Genomic DNA, 20,223 nt, shown 5'->3' with positions numbered 1-20,223 from the left:
TAAACGAAATTTGTTTTGCTTTCAGTATTTCGAAGCACACGCAGGTCTCCATGAACGAAATCAGCCCCCACTGCAGTAAAATCAGCCTGCAGCTCCGCAGCATTCCAAACTGCCTGGTAGCCAGTCCGGCCCTGAGAACGCCTCAGCATGGCTGATTCTCGACATCCCCCGCCACAGCCACATCACTCCCCACCTGAGAGACCTCCACTGGCTCCCAGTCAACAAGAGCATAACGTTCAAGCTCCTCCTCCACGCACACAAAGCCCTCCACGACACCAGCCCAGCATACCTCAACAGACGACTCAGCTTCCACACCCCCACCCGCAAGCTTCGCTCTGCCGACCTCACCATCGCCGCTGTCCCCAGCATCCAAAGAACGACAGCTGGAGGCAGATCCTTCTCCCACCTCGCCACCAGGACATGGAACACCCTTCCCACCAACCTACGGCAGACCCAAGACCTACTGGCCTTCAGAAGACTACTCAAGACCTGGCTCTTCGATAGGTAGCAGCAACCCCCTCCCCAGCGCCTTGAGACCCTCACAGGTATGTAGTGCGCTTTACAAGTGTCCTTATTGATTGATTGAACGGTGAGTCACAGAAAATAAGAATGAATGCACTGATGCAATCAAAGTAGAATACACATGAAATAGCAATGAAAAATTAAAAACCTAGAAAACATGAAATGGAATCAATGACAACAAATATCATGCACATCAGGTATGGGGTGCTTGCTTGGCGAAAGGTGGGGCAGGGCTGTGCATTAAGAGCTCTGCCAATGCTTTATTACTTATCACTTATGTGCTAGGCTTTCACAGACCCAAAAGGTTCCTGCTCCAGAAAGTGTCTCCTGCGATATGTAAGGAGTTTGCTAGCAGCCAGGTATTGGCTGGTAACTAGGAACCAAGTTATATTTATTTTTTTATTCAATCGATCAAAAATATGATCATTCACATCTTTAAATACAGTACAAAATCAATATACCATTAAACCAAGTTATATATAGACTCAGTGTGTGGCTCGAGATGTTTTGTGTGTGGGTGTGTGTGTTGTGGGGATAATGTTTATTTGAGTTATGGAGATGGGTCCGGGTGTTTGCTTGGAGGCCATCAGAGAGACACCAGTGCTTGTGTAAAACCATGGTATGTTCGGAGTCCTCAAGAGCTGAGACATACATGCTCCAGACGATGAAATGGAAAGGCGAATAGACGTGCGGACCCCACAAAAAAGCAACTGGTTAGACACATTAAAAAAAGCTCAGGAGTGGCGCGCGCGTGCTCGCGTTAAAAGGACTTTTTAAAAAGCCTGCGAGTGGTGCCCGCGCACACTGCAAAGAATTTAATGAATGCAGCTGGCACAGTGCCGGCCGCAGCTCACTCCCAAGCTCCCAAGGCCAGGGGAGAGAGAAGGTGAGACATGCAACCGCCTTTTGCCAATTGCGAACTGTCTTTCTTAGAAAGACGCACGCAAAGGCCCATAGCAGGTGAGCCAAAAAAAAAACCACACTCATGAGCATGTAGTCCAAGTTGGAAGTCTTTACTAGAAGCCTCGCAGAGCAGCGCATTTGCGCTGACTCAGGCGAGACCTAAAAACGACTGTTTAATAAACAAAATATAACTGAAGTTCACTAGTTATACTTTACTGACCCAACTATAACTTGCGACCACACCATGAGCTGCATATGAGCTTTCCACGTGTTGCTTATGAACTCATCATGTTAACTGACACCATTGATGACATCACAGATCACATCACTGATTACATCATCCACTCGGTATGACAGTATGCCATACACTTATCATACTGGAAGGTATTCTGTAAAGTACACGTAGACACAATATTCTATAACATGTGTAGTATTAATGGGTGTATCCTTTCCCAACAACTGAATAAGCAAAAAATGAAGCATATCTTTAAAAGTACCAATGTTAAGTAGATATGATGCCCTTTTTTCACTGACACAGTAGTGCGTACGAAATATATTGGCTCTGAAACCTTTAATTACAACAATGTATTAAACCTTGAATACAATTCGTAACAGAGCTTGGCTACTATTGATCTCAGTGAGATCTCATTTGACATAGAATTTTACTGACCTCTTTGCCGAGGCCGGTTTTCGGGCGTTTTTGTTACAGGGTCGATTTTGCAGATAACGGCACTGTTACAAAAACAGTCCCCAGGGGCCCAAAACCGGCCCCCACCCTTGCGGCGCACCGGGGGATTGCCCTGTGCCCACAACGGCCAGTCCGGGCCTGACTACTTCAAATGAACACAAAGGGATACAAAAGTTCAAGAGTTTTGCATTTGCTGGTACATATCATAGATTCACCACACATCTGTGCTTAAATATGACCGATGCTCTCTGTTTTGTTGTTATCCCAAGAAATCCCAACTACGTAAACGATTAATCAAACTTTCTTTAAAAAAAAATCCATCATTGAAAACACAGATGGAATCATAAACGGCATCTGAAATGTATTTAAAGAGCGCCATTCATCACAGAAATGAAAGGATTATGGCCTTCGGTTATCAACGGGTGCAAATGTGTCCCAAGTAAGTCTAATAATTGCCAAAGGAGATGTTATATGCATTTGGAACCAATCAGTGTAACTTTCCTGACTAGAAAATAGGAGGTTCAAGTGACAACAAACCTATAAGGAGGTAATTAATCTCCCCCTGCCCTTGTAAACTGTTTCCTTATGTGTTGTTACATTCGAATGTGTGGATGGACATTGAAAGCACATATGACGCCTTGGCTTCTATAAAACTCGCAGTTACATAACTTATCTGTGTTCTCGACTCTTTCAGTTCAGTACCTTTCCGCCATTATAATAGTGCGAGATTTTCTATTTTTCTTTTTTATAATCTCCAAAATGTACATACACTTTTCACCAACATCTTAGTAATCACATAAACTCACTTGCATTTGTAATTCTCTGGAGCGAAACCATGTTGATGTGGATACTGAGAGTCCCATCTTTGGCACTGAATTCCGTTGTATATTGTGTTGACGGTGCCACGATAGCCCTCCCCTTGACCCGTAATGCATTCCGTGGTTATAACAGTGTCATTCATAATGCTTTGGGCTAATAAGAGAAACACATATTGTCAGGGTATCTCTGAATACGATTGCTTTTGTACTATATTTGCTCCATCTGATTTCAAATGTGCATACTATGCAACACAAACAAATATTGTTCATTAATCGCTTAAAAAAGTACATTTTTAAAATATACTCTTGTCATTAAAATGTCACAAAGCCTTTTTAAAATGGACGTTGTGGAACATCAAGAGAATAACATAAATAATGAGATAAATTGGTTCACTCTCAATATTTGAATTTAATTCGAGCGTAACAGAGTCAACATCTTCACATTGTAAGGCCTGTGTCATAGGTCTATCATCTTGATGCTATTTAAAAATGCATTATGGAGCATAATGCACTACAAATTATGTAAAAGCAGTTACATTTTGTAAAATTTGTTAAAACTGTTGACGTTCACGAATTTGAGTTCACCTGTTCAGAACACAGTAAACCAAAGTACCCCTCAGAGCTAATATAAATATATATGAAAAGTACCACAATGTAATACAATCCAGAGATAAAGATTTTTCAGCATAAAGGGTGTACTAATAAGAACTGTTTTAAGAAAAAATCAGACTCCAAAGACGCATCTTTAAGGTGAGTTTACTTCTAAACAAACAGCAATAGCAGTCCCCGCAGCCAGAGGGAAAAAAAATATCTCTGATTTCAAACGAAACCTTTCCCTTTCCTACATCAGTGAAGTCATGAGAATACACATTCCAACCCACATTCCATATTCCTTTCGTTTGCTTCCATGCTACACCTGACCCAACACATCTTCCCCTTATAGACAAACAAAACAAAATTAACAATTGATCTTTAGCTACATTGTTTCACATAGACTAGACCATAAATGCAAATCATGACAAATGATCACGTAACACACCAATGATTTCTCTCCTTAGGAGATCTTGTGTGTGTGGACAGTTCTTATCATTGACACGCCCAGCACACAGCTTCTCAGAGGTTACAGTCTCTCCAAAACTACGAGCTACACCACAAGTGTCCAGACCACCACTTCCCTTCATGCTTGGTGGCCAACTTTATATAGACAGCTTTCCCTTATTCCACCATTTTTCATCATCAAGTCTGACCATGTTCCTCTTTACACATACAACTTTTGTAGGATCAGATGATTTTGAATGTCCTTTGGCAATCTGATTCTGACCCAATCTTCCTCTTTGACCTCAGACCCCCTTTCCTTGTTCTCAGCCACATTTTTTCCTTCATTAACCCTACATCTTTCACCCACATGGGTCTTTTTCTCCTCTCCTCCTCCATGACTGCACCAATTTTGTTGTAATCACTCTGCCCTTGAGTAATGCAAAGGGTGACAAACCTGTGACTGCACTAGGTGAAGTACTTATTGTTTATATTAAGCCCTCCAGCTTCTTCTTCCAATCCAACCCATTCGCCATAGATAATTGTAATTGCCCTTATCACCCGGTTGCACCTCTCCACAAGACAATTAGTCGTGGGATTGTAAAGGGAGTTGGTCACATGTGTTGCACCCCACATAATTCCTCCAACGTAAATTGCACGCCATTATCCATCCTCAACAGAAACAAAGCCTGTTCCCTGAAGAGCAGATAATGAAAAATTCCACCACTTCTGATATATTTATAATCTTAACAAAAGCAACCCAAGTCCCTGGTTTAGGCCGGGGTGCTCCCCCACCGCGTTAGCACACCCTGCTGGCGCTGTGTCCCCGAGCCTCGCTGCTGCTGCGAGTTCGAGGCCCTCCTTCACCCGCATGCTCCTGCCTGCGCCTCATCACTGGTGGCCCAGTGGTGGGCCTGTAAGTATTTTGTGTGTCTTCACTGTTGTTTATCATTTTTGTTTGTTTTTATCTGTTATTGTCTGTACCTGTCCTTCTTGGTAGTCTCTGCCCTTTAGTTTGCCACTGTCTCCGTTATCTGCTGCCTGTGTTTGCCATAGTTTTTGTCTGCCTTCTGTGCCCCTCCGTAGTTGCCACTGTGTTTTTGTTTGCCGTCTGTGCCCATTTCTTGTTTTTCGCCACCGTTGTTCTGTACCGCTCCCTCCCCGTCCGGCCGCCCCGCGTTTCCTGCCGCTGCGTCCCCTACGGCCCTGCCCCCCCAAGACCCGATTCATCCCCGCTCCTCCCCTCCCAGCTGCTCCTCCCTCCCTCGTCCCCTCATAATGCAGGCCGCTGCACAGCCGCGCCGCAGGCGTGCCTAAGACAAGCTCGTCTGAGCCCGGAACACACCCAGTGCCAGAACCCCTGGCCCCCGCCGGAGCCAAGAAACCCGACTGAGATACGACACCGCCACCGTCCATGCCCTCAACACCGGCCGATCATCCACCTGCTACCCAGCCAACCCGAAGCGCACCCACGGACCATTCTCCTGCCAAGAATGCAACTTCACCTGCCCCCGGACCTTCACCCCACCCTCAGCACCAGGCAACAACAACCACCTCAAGTGCATCCTGCTCAACACCCGCTCCGTCCACAAGCACGCCCTTGAACTCTAGGACCTCCTCGACACTACAGCTCTGGACATCTCCTTCCTCTTGGAGACCTGGATTAACGCCTCCTCAGTCCCCAACATCGCCATAGCCATCCCGTACAGCTACAAGATCACCCGGAAAGACCACACCAACAAAACCGGAGGAGGAATTGCCTTCATCCATAAGAACACCATCAGGGTCTCAACCAACACCGAGGAAACCCTCACCACCGCCGAACACCTACACTTCCAAATCCACACCGACCCAAAGACCACCCTCAGAGGAACCCTCATCTACAGACCCTCGGGCCCACGTACACAATTCAGAGAAGCCATTGCCGACTTTATCAGCCCGCACGCCCTTGCCTCCGCAGACTACATCCTCCTAGGGGAACTGAACTTCCATCTGAGAACTTCAACGATAACACCACCACCCTGCTCGACAACCTAGCCAACCTCGGACTCAAACAACTGGTGAACACCCCCACCCACTACGCAGGACACACGCTCGACCCCATCTTCTCCGCCAGCAACCATGTCACCTACAGCCACACCACGGGCCTCCACTGGACTAACCACAGCTGCATCCACTTCACCTTCAAGAAGGCTACATCCCACCACCACCCGCAGCAGATCCCCTGCAGAAGCTGGAGAAAAATCACCACCGACCAGCTCACAACGTCACTAAGCCAGAACCCGGCATCCGACACCACTGACCCCACTGACATCAGCCACAGAACCATCACCCCCACCGCCACCCTCAACACCTGGAGCCCCATTAGCATTGAAGACATCACCCACATCATGAACACCATCCACTCCGGCTCACCGGCCGATCCATGCCCTCACCACATCTTCAACAATGCAGATGCCGTCATCGCACCCCACCTCTGGAAAATCATCAACAACTCCTTCTCAACCACCACCTTCCCAGAGAGCTGGAAACATGCAGAGATCAACGCGGACCCTAAGGACCTCAAGAACTTCCGGCCCATCTCCCTTCTTCCCTTCCTAGTGAAAGACATAGAGAAGACCATCAACAAACAGCTGACCGCCTTCCTCAAGGCAAATGGCTCGCTTGACCCATCCCAGTCCAGATTCCGCGCCAACCACCGCACCGAGACCATCCCCATCTGCCTGGAACGACTCCTGGTGGCCCACCCCGCTGGGCACCGCACCGACACCCACGGACAATGCACGCAACCTGGGATTCATCTTGGACTCCACGCTCACACTGTCCAAACAAGTGGCACGCCATCTCATCCTCATGCTTCAACACCCTGCGCATGCTCCGAAAGATATTCAGATGGATCCCCACCGAAACAAGAAGAACCGTCACCCAAGCCCTCGTCACCAGCCTGGCCTACGGGAACACCCTCTCACAGGAACCACAGCAACACTTCAGAGAAGACTCCAGCGCATACAGAATGCCTCCGCTCACCTCATCCTCAACATCCCTCGCCACAGCCACATATCCGCCCACCTGATAGACCCGCACTGGCTTACAGTCAGCAAGAGAATCACGTTCAGGCTCCTCACCCACACACACAGATGCCTCACGTTCTACACTCCGTCCCGCCAGCTCCACTCCGCCAGCCTTGCCCTCGCCCTCGCCACCATCCCACGGATTCACGGAACTGCCTCCCGAGGAAGATCGTTCTCCTATCTGGCCACCAAGACCTGGAACTCTCTCCCCGTCCAACTTTGACTGACCCAGGACCACCTCACCTTCTGGAGACACCTCAAGACTTGGCTGTTCGAGCAGTAGCGGCACCTCCCCCCACCCCCGCGCCTTGAGACCCTCAGGAGTGAGTAGCGTGCATTACAAATGCTATGATTGATTGATTGTTTGATCTTGGCCCACTGAGGATAATTATCTATTCGTACAATTCCATATCTATGGCTCTCCTAGAATGTTCATGGGTCCAATAATTTCCATGCCCTGTTTGGCACTGGAACAACCTTTACAGGGCTTGGCACTATCAATTGTAACTTATCACTTTAGGTACAAGCAAGACACTCTCTTAACCAATGCTCCACCTCTCTGTCCATTACTGGCCACCAAAAAGTAATCTCTGGTTCTCCAATTCATGGAACTAATTCCTTTGTGCCCTTCATGTGCTAGATCCAGTACATCTGGTTGTATTCTCTGAGGTACCACTAACACATTTGCAAATCTCATTATATCATCAGACATTATTACTCTTTGAAAACCTTGTAATACGTTTTAAATGAGTCATCCTCTCTCCCTTTGGGCCATCCCTTATCTATGTATTGCATTAACTCCTGCAGCACCATATCCTGTTGCATTGCTTCTTTCAACTTCTCTTCCTTTATGCACCTCATGTCATTTGTAGTTGTACATGCTTCAGCACAAAAATGATTGTCTCTATTCGCTTCCATACATGCCTTTTAGTTTCAAAGGCAAACATGACAAACAGTCAGCAAAGACATTTTTCACCCCAGGTATTTACTCCATACTGATTTGGAACTCTCTTAACCTGTAATGCCAAATAGCTATCATAGGCGTTGCTCTGCAAGACCCCGGGTAGAAAATAAATTGAGCAACAGTTTGTGATACATTCACAAATTATTATAAACCCCACAAATACTTTCTAAAGTGGTTCACCCCCACCAACAAGTGAATGCGCCTCTCAATCTATAACAGAAAACAAAACTTTTGCACTTCAAAGAGTACATTACGCAAAAGCAATGCTTCATTCCTTCCATTCCTTGTTGCATTACCACTACTCTCAGACTGTATTGACTGGCATTAGTTAGAATGATGTACGGATTATGGGTGCCAAACAACTTGAGTGGTATAGAATCTGCTATCTCTTCCTTGAATTAGCCAAATTCTTAGTCCACCTCTACCGACTACTCAAACTTTGCATTTTTTTTCGAGTCCTTATCATTTTAGTCTTTTCAGTGCACTTCGGCACAAAACATCCATAAAATTCAAACATCCCAAAGAGAGACAGCGATTGGTCCTTATTTTGCAGTGCCTGAAACTTTAATAGCTTTCATCAAACTCTCCTTTGGCACCAACTCTCTGGCCAACAATTTATGTCCTGAATAGTCCACACTGGCTACAGTGAATTGGCAGTTGCTTGCCTTCAAGGTGACCTCTTCAACTTTCAGAATAGACAACATTAATGCCAGAGTCTTATCATGCTCCTTCTCATCAACCCCAAAAATTAGTATGTCATCCTGGAAACCACTGAAGTTATCAATGCCTTTCAATATGGCTTCGACCACACGCTGAAACAAGGATGAGACTGAAGCCAAGTTTGAAGGTATCCACTTAAATCTAAAAGCTCACTGTGTGTAACAAAAGATGTTAGGTGGCGAGATGTAATGTAATCTGATGGTACGCAGAGGACATACCTGGTGAGGTGATAATCCTTGCCCCTTTAAGTGTGTTAAACATTTAAAAAATATTGGGTAGAGGATGTCTGTGGACTCCATATTTTTTCATTGAGGTCTCTCAATTCCATACACATCCTCCATGTACAATGTAGGTTCCTAGTCAGTAGAACTGGCAAAAGCCATTCTGTGCTCTCAATTGGCTCATTTATGTCTTGCTGACATATCTTCCTGAGATCCTCCTTCAACTCTTCCCTCCTGGCAACGGGGAAATGTCTTTTCTTGTCCACAACTGTTTTGGTCCCTGTTTTCAAATTAATCTGGTGTGTGAGCCCCTTAATTTTGCCCACCGTATTGCTAGACAGTTTCAGAAAGGCTTCTTTTAGGGCTATTTTCCCCACAGACATCTCACTCATCCTTTCATTCTGCAAAATGACCTGTTCTTGGCTGTTGGGATCCAACATGATCCCAAGTTTTCTCTGATCTAACCAACCCCGTAAACATAAGCCTTCCACAGCCTATGCGGACGATACCCAGCTGGTGGTCTCTCTGACGCGGGGTGAGGGCTCTGCGGCCATGGTAGATCTGGCGGGTTGCCTGAGTGGAGTGAGAAGCAGGATGACCCTGTCTTGTCTCAAACTTAATGGGGACAAGACAGAGGTCATGCTGCTGGGACGATCGGCTCCAGCCTCGGTTGGCTCGGTCTGGCCCGCCTGTCTGGGTCCCCCTCCAGCTCCCAAGAGTGCCATTAAGAGCCTGGGCATTTGGTTGGATAGGTCCCTAACGTTAGACTATCAGGCCGTCAAGCTATCTACCACCTGTTTTGGCCTTATCAGAATTGTAAGGAGGATACTCCCTCTGCTACCATTCAAGGCCAAACAAACTGTAGTACAGGGATTGATCAATTCTAGGCTGGATTTTGGAAACACACTTTATCTTGGTGTTCCTGACTCCACATTGCGGAAACTGCAAGTTATTCAAAACTGCGCGGCCCGCACCCTACTGCAAATTCCCCGCAGGCTCTCTGCCAAACCTGGACTAATAAGCTTGCACTGGCTCCCTGTTAGGGACAGGATCAGCCCAAGGTTAAAAGAACTAGAGTGGGAGGCCGTTCCTTCACCCTAAATGTGACCAGGCTGTGGAACACTCTCCCCCTCCACTTAAGGTCCAATCCAGACCTAACCTCCTTCAGGAAACAACTGAAAACTTTTTGGTTAACTAGTAGGTCCCCTTCAACCACCGTGCCATCTGCCTTACTGTAAGAACACCTTTTAGTCATAGCGCTTGGACGCCTCCGGGCAACTATTTGCGCTTTACAAAACGCATTTTCATTTCATTTCATATATAATGTACAATCCACCACACTCCTTTTGTTCAGTCTAGCATCTAACTCGCCAACCTGCTCGATCCGTTCTTCTCCATTTGCTACAGGCTTCACCTTAGACTTCTGCAATTTTACATTCCCCAATGATTTCCATTCTATGTCAGGACAGGAGGCTCCGATTATGCTTTCTCATTTCTTTAATGAAATGCTCAGCAGCCAATGAAAATAAACAAAAAACTACATTTCCCATGAACACCAGGGCGTATAAAAGGTCATAACATTAGTCTGTCTTCCTCTTTCTTTGCTGCGCCGCAGCCAGTTAAGTGCATTATATTTACTACTCTTGGCATTCTACTGCTTATTGGCTTTGTGCATTATTGCTTACTGTTGGCTTTGTGCTTTGCCTTTGCGCATTGTGTCGCGCGTCTGGGGCTCTGTCTCCGTTGTTTCTCTTCGCGCGTTTTGCCGCTGCTAGCGTGTTGTTTACTTTATTGCCGGAGCGTGTGCCTCACCTCAGTTTTTCCGTTGCCGAGCGCTTCCTAGCTGCTCGCGCGCTACCAGTGGAGCGGGAGCAGGGGTTCCGTTTGGTTTTGGAGCGCGAGCGCTCTTTCGACGGTTTTCAGTGGCAGGCGACAGTCGCGCATGCGCGCTGTCCCATTTCCGGTTGCATTCGCCTCAGCTGGTTGAGTGACGGCGTTTGTTGACGTCTTGCCCACGGCCTGTCATTGAAATTAACCCCGTCCGACACCGAGGTCTTTCGAGGGCTTTGGTTGTTTTTTCCTGGCATAGGCTCTGCCTAGAGTGTTTATTTTGTGCAGGCTTTGGCTCCCTCCACGCTCTATTCATTAGCAAGGCAGGTTTGTTCCTGCTTCTAAGCCTGCTTTGGGGTCTCCACACTCCCCCTTGACTTGTGTTTTTCCAACACTCCATAGTATTCTAGTCGTCTTGTGGGCATTTTATCTCTACCTTGGTGTAGAATGGCTGACTATTATGATGACGCTGAAGACGACTATTATTATGCTGATGAGGAGGAAGGCTCCTTGGAACAGGATTTGGTTGAACAGTTAGATAAGGGTGTTCAACAGTCCGTTAACAAAGCACTGGTACGTGCTATTAATCCTTTGAAGCGTCACCTAAATCTCTATGCGCAGCAGCAGGGCTGGTTGCCTGCTTCCAAGAAAACGGCGAAATCACCTGTTAACCCTCACAAGACTGACTTTCAACGTCTGGCGAAAAGTTTGGCGTCTGCGCCATCCACGACTACTTGTCTTCACGATGCTGATTCGGACAACGCACAGTCTTCCGCATCTTCAGACCATGTTTCTCCCCCTCCTAAAAAACGGGTCTGTAAGGAACACTTTGTGGACGCTCCCGAGCGTCCTCCGGTGCTCAATTTCGAGCCTGCAGACATCATTCATCCGAACTCTTCCTCATGGATGCCTTCTCCGGCTGTAGCTTCCTATATTGAGGCGCATATCCGCCAGCCTTTTGAGGCTTCAGTTCGAGCCCGGTTGCGCTCAGAGTGCCCGAGGCCTGATTTGTCTGCCCATTTGGCTGAGACGTTGACCCCATGATGGTCACATATTTGAAAAAATATGCAAAGGACCCGAAGAAGGGCCTTGATAGATCTTGGCGGTCGTGTCAAGGTAAGATGTTAGACCTGCTTGGGCCTCTCACTAAGATTTTAGATCTAGGTTACAGAGCGCAAGAGGCTTCTGCCCTTGTGAATCCAAAGGAGATGATCGAGTGGGCACAACGGGCGATCTGCCAATTGGGAAATGCCAATTGTGCAATGTCTGCAGAACGTCGCAGGTCCATCCTGTTGAAGCTTGACCCTAGACTCTCTGAAATAGCCACTTCAGAATCGGGTCCTGAGGCGGACGGCCTCCTGTTTGGTCAGCCGTTTCTTAAAGAGCTCACGCGTTTTGTTTCCACCTTCAGTGGCATAGACAAGGCGCAGGCTTCATTGCGGCGAGCCATGCGTCCGGTTTTTGGAAAGGCCGGACGAGGTAGGGGACGCTCGTTCGGCCGTGGTTCTGCCAATCAGTCCCAAAGAGGCAATTCCTCTCAGCACAGAGGATCTTACGACGCCGGTTATTCCACGAGAGCCAACTTTTATCCTTCAAGAAAAGGAAAAGGCCAGTACGGCAAAGGACGTTCAGGTGGTCAGCAGGGACACTACCAGGATACCCACTCTACAGGTGAGCCTGATTCATGCATGCGATGTGATGTTCGGGGGTCGCATTCAGTTTTTCCTGCAGAATTGGCGCATGCTCTCCAGTGATGCATGGGTGCTACAAACTGTTCAAGGGTTCCGAATAGAATTCTATCACCCGATGCATCAGATTCGTCCTCCTCCTTGTTTACATTTCTCTCTTCAAGATCAGGTTTGTCTCTCAGAGGAGATAGACTCTCTCCTCAAAAAAGGGGCGGTTATTCCAACCACCCGTCATCCGAAGGGTTTTGCCAGCTCAGTCTTTCTAGTCGAGAAAAAAGGGGGCGGCTCTCGCCTAGTTCTCAACCTGAAAGACTTCAACGGAGGGGTGGTCTATCGGCATTTCAAGATGGAGGGAATCCATCTCTTGCGGGATCTCCTTCGAGAGGGGGATTGGATGGTCCGTCTGGATCTCAAGGATGCGTACCTCTCGGTTCCGATTTACAAACCGCATCGCCGTTTTCTCCAGTTTCTCTGGCAGGGAGTCTGGTACGAGTATCAGGTTCTCCAGTTCGGTCTTTCGTCGGCACCATGGTGCTTCACGAAGCTGTTGAGACCGGTTGTGGAACATCTTCGGTCTCAGGGTGTCAGGTTAATTATTTATCTGGACGATATTCTCCTTATGGCGGATTGTCCACTCAAACTTCTTCGACATCTGGAAGTGTCCATCAATCTTTTACAGTCTCTGGGTTTTCTGATCAATGTTCAGAAATCGGTTTTGGTTCCAGCCCAGCGTATCGATTTCCTGGGCTTCCAGATCGACTCGGTGACTTGTCAACTTCTCTTGCCCAACCAAAAGATGCGTTATATCAAGAGAGAGTTGACATCTGTTATTTCCAGACCGACTGTGTCATTGAGGTCGTTGGCACGAGTGGTAGGTCCGCTGGCGTCATCCATTCAGGCGATATTTCCGGGCCCTCTGCATTACAGAGCAATGCAACGACTGAAAATTCTTCATCTCCGGAAAGGCCTCGGATATTCCGATCAGATTCCTCTTACGGAGGAGGTCCGTTGGGAAATGCAGTGGTGGTTGGACCACATGGAGGCCTGGAATGGTCGAGCCCTCTTCGGTGTGTCCCCGGATCTAGTGATAGAATCCGATGCCAGTCGGTGGGGTTGGGGAGCCCGTTGCGGCTCGGTCTCGACCGGGGGTCGTTGGTCCCCTCAGGAATTGACCCTACATATCAACTGTCTGGAACTCCTAGCGGGTTCCTTTGCGATCAAATGTTTTTCCCCTCTGCAAACAAGTTGTTGTGTCCTTCTCCGGATGGACAATATATCAGCGGTCCGCTATGTGAACAAACTGGGCGGGACCAGGTCCAAAGTCCTGGCGGAGATCGCCAAAGATTTCTGGCACTTCTGTCTGCAGAAGAAGATCACTGTTATTGCGGAGTACCTTCCGGGTTGCCACAATCAGATAGCGGACTGGCACTCCAGACATCTCCGCGATTACAGCGATTGGAGGCTGCACCCTCGGGTCTTCCGTGCTCTCCATCGGCGTTGGGGTCCTTGTCAGCTAGATCTCTTTGCCTCTCGCCTCAATGCGCAACTCCCGCGCTTTTACAGTTGGAGGCCGGACCCTCAGGCTCTGGCCACGGATGCCTTTCTCCAGCAGTGGCCATCGACTCTTTGCTATGCCTTCCCACCATTTCTAATGATTCCCAGAGTATTGGCTTACTCCAAACGATTTCAGACGGATCTGATTCTGATTGCCTCTCTCTGGAGGGCTCAAGCGTGGTTTCCGGTCCTTCTAGAAATGTGTTCGGCTCCGCCGTTTCTCCTTCCCCCATTGTGGAATCTCCTGTTGGACCCCCTCGGGGGTCCTCATCCCCTGATCCTCTCAGGCTCCCTGCATCTTCTCGCGTGGAGGATCTCGGGGATCGCTGGTCGCTCCCGGGCCTTTCAAGCGACGCTTCCAAGTTCCTTAGTGAGGCATGGGCTCCCAATACTCACAAACGGTATAAAGGGTCTTGGAAGCGTTGGTGCGATTGGTGTGCACAACGACAAGTTGATCCCGTTTCAGCAGATATCAGTGTGATTGTTAATTTCTTGGCCTCTTTAGCCACCTCTGGTCTTGCTTATTCGACTGTCAATGGTTTCCGTTCGGCTATCTCGGCGGGCCATGCCCACATCGATGGGAAACCCGCGGGTGAACATCCTTTTGTTTCCAGGTTACTTAAAGGAGTTCGTTTTGCAAAACCTCCCACTCCTAAGTATGTTACCTTATGGGATGTTTCAGTGGTCCTCAGATTCTTGGAGGCCTGGCCTTCCAATTCTTTCTTGTCTCGCAAACAATTGTCGGCAAAACTGACGATGTTGCTATGTTTGGTCTCATGTAAGCGCGTGTCAGACGTACACGCTTTAGATCTTGCGGGTCGCAGTTTTACTCCTGAAGGAGTTTCATTTCGTCTCTCCAGACGTACGAAATCTAATACTCCTTCTATTTCTTATCCATCTTTTCCTTCTCACCCTAACCTTTGTGTGGTTCAATGCCTGAAGGATTATGAGGTGAGTACCGCTTCTTTGCGCTCAGACATGCAGGGTCAACTGCTGATTGCTTTACAAAAGCCTTTTCACCCTGTCTCTCCAGATACCTTGGCGCGCTGGGTGCGGTGGCTTATGTCTAAAGCTGGAATTGATGTTTCTGTGTTTGGCGCGCATTCTGCACGTGGAGCGATGGCGTCCAAAGCTTATTCCATGGGTGTTACTCTGTTTGATATCATGAAGGCTGCAGATTGGTCATCTGCTTCTGTATTTAAAACGTTTTATTTTAAACCAATTGATAGTGTTGCTTCTGGGGTGGTGGATCAGCTTTAAAAAAGCATAATCGGAGCCTCCTGTCCTGACATAGAATTCACAATTTGCAAACATTCGTGACAAGAATTTTCAATTCTATTAAGGACTAGGAGGCGAGGATTATCCCACCCGTGTTTTCATATTTGTGTGCTAATGTATTATGACTGTATACATGCGGTTACAAATATTTCATTCCTTGTTCTCCCTCCCTGACTTGCTGTACAGTATTGTTACTTTGGATATTATGGCTCCGTATCTTTTTTCCAGGTTCAGACCAGAAGTGATGTCGTTTGTTCCTTGGCGGAATCTGTTTCTCCTCCTGGTTTCTGGTCCCATGGTTCTTCGGCTGCCTACTTCAGGATCCTCTGGATTACAGCGGCCTGTTTGGAATTGTTGTTCCTGTTGTATTTGGGATTCTACTTTAACTTGGACATTTTTCCACAAAGAAAGAGGAAGACAGAATAATGTTATGACCTTTTATACGCTATACTCTATGGTTACTCCCTGGTGTTCATGGGAAATGTAGTTTTTTGTTTATTTTCATTGGCTGCTGAGCATTTCATTAAAGAAATGAGAAAGCATAATCCTCGCCTCCTAGTCCTTAATAGAATTGAAAATTTTTGTCACGAATGTTTGCAAATTTTGAATTCTCCCACACCAATTAACATAAATAACAAACCTGAATCTGCCATCATGCTGACACTGATTCCATTCACATCTATCATGGCATGCAGCTTCTTACTGCTTGCCCCACTTACTAATGAGACTTCTCCCATTTCACTTGTATGCAGGCTTGGTTCTTGCGACTCATCCTCCACTATAAGTACCACGCACCCTTCATCCGAATTAGATTGACTACACACATCAGGACCCTTCCCAATAGTGTTCAAACTTTTAGACGGCTTCAGTTCTTTACTCTATTTTCCTTTACACACTAGCATGAAGTGACCCTTTATACTACATTTGCCACACAATTTGTATGTTACCGGATAAGTGGGAGAGTTCCTTAAATGGTGGTGGCTCCTACAACAATAGCATGCTAGTGTTTTTTTAATCTTTTCTTAATTTCTAGACCATTTCTTCTTTGCTTAGTCTTCCGGTTGTGAAACCGCTCCTACTTAGTCAAGGACATTTGGTCCATGAACTTTGCTATCAAATCTATCCCACGTGCTATTTCAATAGCTTTATCTAATGTTAGTTTTTATACTGCTCACAACGTCTCCTGCACCTTTTTACTATTGGGCTTCTACACCACTTGATCCTGCATTATCTCTTCCTCGAACACAGAGCAGCGGAAACTTAGATCACTCACAAAGTTTTAATCTGACTCACCATACAGTTGATGCCTTCTATATAATTTGCATCACTCCATTTTTAGATTTCTTTTCATTTTAAAACACAAATCCAACACTTTTATAGCCGATGCATGCTCATCTACTACATCTCCCTCCCCTAATACAGGTGATGCAGACAGATGTTTGAAAACCGTACTGCTTTGTGTGCCCAAAACGTTGCACAGTTTTGCAAATGTTTTCCTCCTTGTGAAAACATCACCTTCAATAGTTACCAAGTACACTCCAAATCCTTCCTTCCATTGCTCCAAATCAACCAAGGGTAAACCAGAAAAATCCAGAAAGGATGACAGAGGAATCACAGATTGTTGCTTACTTGAAATACAATTTAGACAATATCTTAAACAGTATTAAAAAAAACCTGCATTCCCCCCCCTTCTGCTAATGTTCATAAGGGTGTGCAAATCACTGTGATCCATGCTCATTGAGGTGTGTGAATCACTGATAGATTTAAATGTAGGTAAGCCTTTTTATCAGGTTTATGCGAGGTGTGCAAATCACCCTAGCTTACACTTTCTAAGGTGAGCAAATCACCGATATTGACCCCTGGTGTGTGCAGCAGTTTGAAAGGTTTTTATATCAGCTGAATAATCAACCACTGCCCCACTATGCCCTGAAAACTGCAGCGTTAAGATGTCAAGCATTGGGGTTTGAGCAAGACTGATATTTGCACCTTGTAATGTAATGTAATGTAATGTAAAAATAATTTATAAAGCGCAGCTAACACCCAACGGTTTCTTGGCGCTAAAGCAAAAGGAGACTGGCAGTCCGAGGGGCTAGAAGCGTTAGTTATAAGCATTACAAAACAAGTGAGTTTTGAGGAGGGACCTAAAGTGGATGTAGGAGGGGGTTTGTCTCAGGCTCAGCGGGAGGGCGTTCCAGTGTGATGGGGCGTGGAATGAGAACCTTAGTCCACCCAGTTTTTTACGTTTGAAGGTAGGAGTCCGCAGTAAGGCCAGATGAGAAGAGCGAAGGTTATGACAGGGGACATATGAGTGAAGTAAAGATGAAATGAAAGAAGGGCCCATGCCTGCAAGTGATTTAAAAATGATGCACCCCAGTTTAAATTTGATTTGCCCTCAAGTGCAATCCCAACTTTACTGTACTTCAAAATGTGTCCATTGCTATGCAAACTGTTGCACTTCTAAATGCCTAGAATTTTCTTATTTTTTGAGGCACGCAGCAAATACCTGCAGTCTCCATTATGCAGCGCTGCCATCAATATACGCTGTTGTGACTGCTGCAACTTGGAAAATAACTCTCCAAGATGTCAGCCAATCTATGTACCAAACATCACAGGAGGTGTATGGTTAAGCGACGTAAATTGGCATGACTTAGGCTTTTGTTAGGGCGTGATGTAGACTTGCCAAAAAAACGGTCGACTCTTCACCAAATGACCAGTGCCCCATGTACTACAGTCACTGCTGTGAACTGCATACACTCCCCACTATCCACAGTCTCTCTCTTCTGCTGGAATAGCTGCAAACAAACGTCCCTCCATGTTTTCACAAGAACATCCCCCTACCGGCTATGAACACAAGTGTTCCGTCTCTCTGCTTGTCGCCACTGAAAAGTGCTGCTTCAAGGAAATCACAGACTACAAAGATACCTCTTTAAGGTGACTTTACTTCTAAGCTTACACCAGCTCAGCTGGACAAAAAACAACCACCTCAAATTTAAAACTAAACATTGCACTTTCTTACATCCGTGAAGTCATGAGACTCCACATTCCAACCCAAATTCCGTATTCCTTCCACATGGCTCCTTGCAACATCCAATAAAGACTCTATTTTTTTTAATTATGCCATCCATTACTCTGAAAGTCCTTCATATTTAAATCTTATGATCAAACATCTTCTTTCAATTTAAACCCCCCTTTAAACCTCCCCCCACGTCTCAAATATATTTTGTCCTTTTTCCTTCTCCATTTTAAATCTTACAAATGTTTTAAAAAAGAGTTATGGTAGAGTACTTTTTAGAGAGATACATTTGACACTGCACAATAAACTAGTATGTACATGTATAATATTTGATTATGTATTTTATGTAAGTCTACATTTTATTTTGGCATTTGATATGCAGGTACCTCACCATTCGTGTTAGCAAACCCATTGTTGTACCACTCTTACTGCAAGCTCCCCAACAAAGTGGTGCTGTGGCTCATTTTACTTTTAGTATTGCAAAGTAGTACACAAGGTATATTGGCATACTATAATCTGAGATGCTTGGCTTTTAGTTTCTTCTTGGGCTCACATGAAAGACAGTGGAATGCTTGCTCAAGCTGGATCTTTGGAAGATACACTGTCCAAATTTCCCCATAGAAGTGAAGCACGCTCTATAGGAGGTTTCTACTGTGGATGAGTTTGGTTATGTAAGACTGCAGAACAACATGCACCCTCTGAGCAAGTGCTGAACATATGCATGTATATTCAGATAGGCAACTGCCCATTTGCCTTTACAGCCTTTACAGATCTACTATTTATCCACCAGGTGCACATTAAGGCAATCGAATGCATACTAGATGAAAGAATCAATCTTTAAACCCAAAAATGTATATACAAGTGTAGAAAGTTATCAAACCACAGACATGCCAAATTTAATCAGGAAAAACTATGGAGGGATAACACATTCAGAAGACTGGAGCTGTCTGTGCTCTGAGCTACAGCATTTACACTGTTACTGCTGCACCCTTTCTAAAGATAGTTCAAAATATCTGGCCTGATTTAGAGTTTGGCAGGCAGGGTACCCCATCACAAATGTGCTAGAATTCTCTGCCTGCTGAGCTGATGGTTTTACCTGCTCAAGTTAGAGTGGAAACCCTACACTGACGGAGTCAGGGACATTGGTATAGTCATGTCAAACTGTCTATCCTTTTTGGAGCGGATCCTATGACAAAAGCTCCAAGAATGTCAGATTCATTCATTTTTATGTTTTTTAAAAACAAGCTCTTTTTGTGGGAGTTTGTTTTCAAAAAAGAAAAAAGGTTTGTTGTGGGCTAATTGAACCATGGTGGCCCGCTCAGCAACCTTTCATTGCATTCAGAAGGGCTGCTGTAGTGGCAGATTCTCTAAAGACACATAGATCGCAACCTCGATCACCTGCGGAGTACCGCAAGGGTCTGCTCTGTCACCCCTATTGTTCAATATATACCTGCAGCCTTTGATTCTAATGCTTAATCAAATGGACTGTCAGGTATATAACTACGCGGATGACACCCAGATTATCATCCAATTGGATGATAGCCAGGATACTTTTGCTAGATTGCAAAACATCTTAAGAAGTACAGCGAACTGGATGTCCGGGAACTCCCTAAAAATTAATCCGGACAAGACCGAGGTGTTGCCAATTACCATCGCTGGCAACCCTTGGAGTGATCGTTTCTGGCCTGGGGAGTTGGGCATGCCTCCAGAACCGGCGGTAGTGGTCAAGAGCCTGGGCATCCAGGTGGACAGTAAGTTGTCCATGAAAAAGCAAGTTATAGCGGTGGTGGGCAGCTGTGTCGGCCTTCTCCGACAACTTAGGAAAATCTCCTCGCTGCTTTCTTTTTCTACTTTGAGGAGTGCGGTTTCTGCGATGATTCTAGCCAGGCTGGACTATGGCAATTCGTTGTACATAGGA

The 20,223-nt window shown here is 46.2% G+C and overlaps 1 protein-coding gene across 4 annotated transcripts in view; it reads right to left on the bottom strand.

Moving 5' to 3' along the window:
* Positions 1-20,223, bottom strand: part of HGF (hepatocyte growth factor) — a 479,128-nt gene that overhangs the window by 166,109 nt on the left and 292,796 nt on the right. For all 4 annotated transcript variants that reach the window (XM_086919817.1, XM_086919823.1, XM_086919811.1 and 1 more), the window contains exon 8: positions 2,920-3,085. In XM_086919817.1, the coding sequence (XP_086775943.1) occupies positions 2,920-3,085 (166 nt within the window). The remainder of the gene's footprint in view (positions 1-2,919; positions 3,086-20,223) is intronic.

Source organism: Lissotriton vulgaris, chromosome 1_1 (assembly GCF_964263255.1).
Source record: "Lissotriton vulgaris chromosome 1_1, aLisVul1.2, whole genome shotgun sequence".
Taxonomy (NCBI): Eukaryota; Metazoa; Chordata; class Amphibia; order Caudata; family Salamandridae; genus Lissotriton; species Lissotriton vulgaris.
Note: the sequence above shows the minus strand (reverse complement) of the source record. Positions and strands in the feature narration are given on the sequence as shown.